The sequence below is a fragment of the Sinocyclocheilus anshuiensis genome, unplaced genomic scaffold, assembly GCF_001515605.1.
Source record: "Sinocyclocheilus anshuiensis isolate Anshui unplaced genomic scaffold, SAMN03320099.WGS_v1.1 scaffold1016, whole genome shotgun sequence".
Classification (NCBI taxonomy): domain Eukaryota; kingdom Metazoa; phylum Chordata; class Actinopteri; order Cypriniformes; family Cyprinidae; genus Sinocyclocheilus; species Sinocyclocheilus anshuiensis.
The window spans coordinates 570,520-573,039 of NW_015552618.1; the positions used below are offsets into that span (position 1 = coordinate 570,520).

Consider the following 2,520-nt stretch of genomic DNA (forward strand, 5'->3'; position numbering starts at 1 on the left):
TATATATATATATACAGTGTACAGTGTGTGTATATATATATATATATAAATTACCATACAGGACAGCATTTTCAGTAAATATAATAGTAATTTCATAGTAAATACACAGTAACCAAATTTAGTCATTAACCATAGAAGCTGTGACTGGTGCTTGCACATTTGTTATGTGGTTGCTAAGATATGAATTGTTTTTCAGCATTGTGTTGGGTTTCAGTCTATTTTATTTTTAGCTTTTTTTTTAATTGTCCACCAGGTGAAAATTGTAAATCCGATAGCTTAGAAAATGTAGAGCTTCAACAAAGGCACCTGGCAACCACCCAAAACAACTTAGCAATTGTATAGCCTTGTATTTAAGTTGAGTGACGCCTTCAGATCAACTGTAAAGTGTAATACTAAGGTGTTCTATTCCACTCTCTCTCTAGTCCCGTTCTGCCTCTCGTCGAATGTTCTCTGCCCTGGCTCTGTCCACGTTTCCAGTGCTGTACTTTTTCACGTTCCTGTATTACACTGACGCTGGCTCCACATTCTTCACCCTCTTCATGTATCTCATGGCGCTGTATGGAAGCCACAAAGCAGCAGCGCTTCTCGGCGTCTGCGCCGTCCTCTTCCACCAGACCAACATCATCTGGGTGGCGTTCTGTGCTGGCACCGTGGTGGCTCAAAAAATGGATGAGAGCTGGCGGACTGAATGGAAGAAGCGAGACGAAAAATCACCTTCTCAGGTCCCTCTAACCATCAATGGGGCAATGAGAGTGATGCGTTTCCTGTTGGAATTCCTCAAAACGCCCAACAATATAAAAGCCGTGGTCTTGTCGACATGGCCATATATTGCCGTAGCTGTCGTTTTTGCAGTTTTCGTCGTGTTGAACGATGGAATTGTGGTTGGAGATCGTAGTAGTCACGAAGCATGTCTGAACTTTCCTCAGATGTTCTATTTCCTGTCATTTACTCTTATATTTTCTCTTCCTACCTCACTGAGTTACCAAAGGGTAGTCAGGTTTCTACAGTCTTTACGAAAGCAGCCCTTAATTTATGCCGTACTGATGACGTTCTCCCTGTTTTTAGTCTGGAAATTCACGTTTGTTCACAAATACCTGCTTGCAGACAACAGACACTTTCCATTTTATGTATGGAAGAGGATTTTCCAGAGACATGAGCTTGTCCGTTTCCTGTTAGTCCCTGGATATGTGTTTGCAGCATGGAACTTTCTAGATACTTTGAGGTCCAAGTCGCTGTTCTGGTTTTTGTGTTTCTCCGCGTGTCTGGTGGCGGCCACTGTTCCGCAGAAACTCCTGGAGTTCCGATATTTTATCCTTCCGTATCTGTTATATCGCGTCCACATCCCTGTACCGTCTTTACCCAGACTGCTGCTTGAGTTTGGCCTCTTCACCGCAGTTAACACAGCTACAGTTTACATATTCATCAATAAAACATTTCAGTGGCCTGACAGTACAGCTGCACAAAGATTCATGTGGTGACAAAAATATGAATTGCAATTCTTATTCTCAAATTTTCTATCCACAGAGAAAAAAATGAGTGGTGTTTTCACTATTTACCAATTAAAAACATATATATATATATATTTCAGAATATGAGCCATGCTCCAGCTTGGTTTTGCTGTTATTGTTATGTTAATTAGTTTGTTTTAAGCCACTGGTGATATTAAGTTATTTGTAAATGTATGAGCAGGATTTCGTTTTAGTTTACTTTGTATGCTATAATAAATATATGTATATGCAGTTACTGTTAAATGAAACCATTCCTCTGACCAACCCAATCGACAGGGAAGTCGTGGCCTAATGGTTAGAGAGTCGGACTCATAACCCAAATGTTGCGGGTTCGAGTCTCGTACCAGCAGGGATTGTAGGTGGGGGGAGTGAATGTACAGTGCTCTCTCCCACCTTCAATACCACGACTGAGGTGCCCTTGAGCAAGGCACCGAACCCCCAACTGCTCCCCGGGTGCCGCAGCATTGGCTGCCCACTGCTCTGGGTGTGTGTTCACGGTGTGTGTGTGTGCACTTTGGATGGGATAAATGCAGGGCACTAATTCCAAGTATGCGTCACCATACTTGGCCACTCGTCACGTCACTCGTCACTCATCAATCAGAATTCATTTTTGTTGTGATTTTGCCTAATATTTAGTACAAGCTTCATATGTTATGTTTGTTTATTAAATGCTGTTTGAGTTAATTTAATTAGGATAATCATTTTGTTCATTGTTGTGTAATTTTATATTTCCTTTTGTTTTTGTTTTTTCATTGTTGTCTAATTTATGGTAGACATCAGGTTTCAAATTTTTGAATGTTAATTTGTCATTGGAAGTGATTTGTGTCTGTGTTTTTCAAATTCTTATTTGTCTTTCCTCTCATTCTTTTTTTTGGGGGGGATATTAAAGTCATTTTGATACATGAACATGACTAAATACATTAATTATCTCCATAACTTTAAGTGTTTTATTAGGGTTTCTGGTTTAGTAAAGCCTGCAATGATGGCATTAATAATATGATAATAATGTTTG

The 2,520-nt window shown here is 39.8% G+C and overlaps 1 protein-coding gene across 1 annotated transcript in view; it reads left to right on the top strand.

The window, feature by feature from the left end:
* Window positions 1-1,570, top strand: part of LOC107666210 (putative Dol-P-Glc:Glc(2)Man(9)GlcNAc(2)-PP-Dol alpha-1,2-glucosyltransferase) — a 2,981-nt gene extending 1,411 nt beyond the window's left edge. The window contains exon 3 of the mRNA XM_016457422.1: window positions 423-1,570. Within this exon, the coding sequence (XP_016312908.1) occupies window positions 423-1,478 (1,056 nt within the window). The 3' untranslated portion in view covers window positions 1,479-1,570. The remainder of the gene's footprint in view (window positions 1-422) is intronic.
* The last annotated feature ends 950 nt before the right edge of the window (window positions 1,571-2,520 follow it).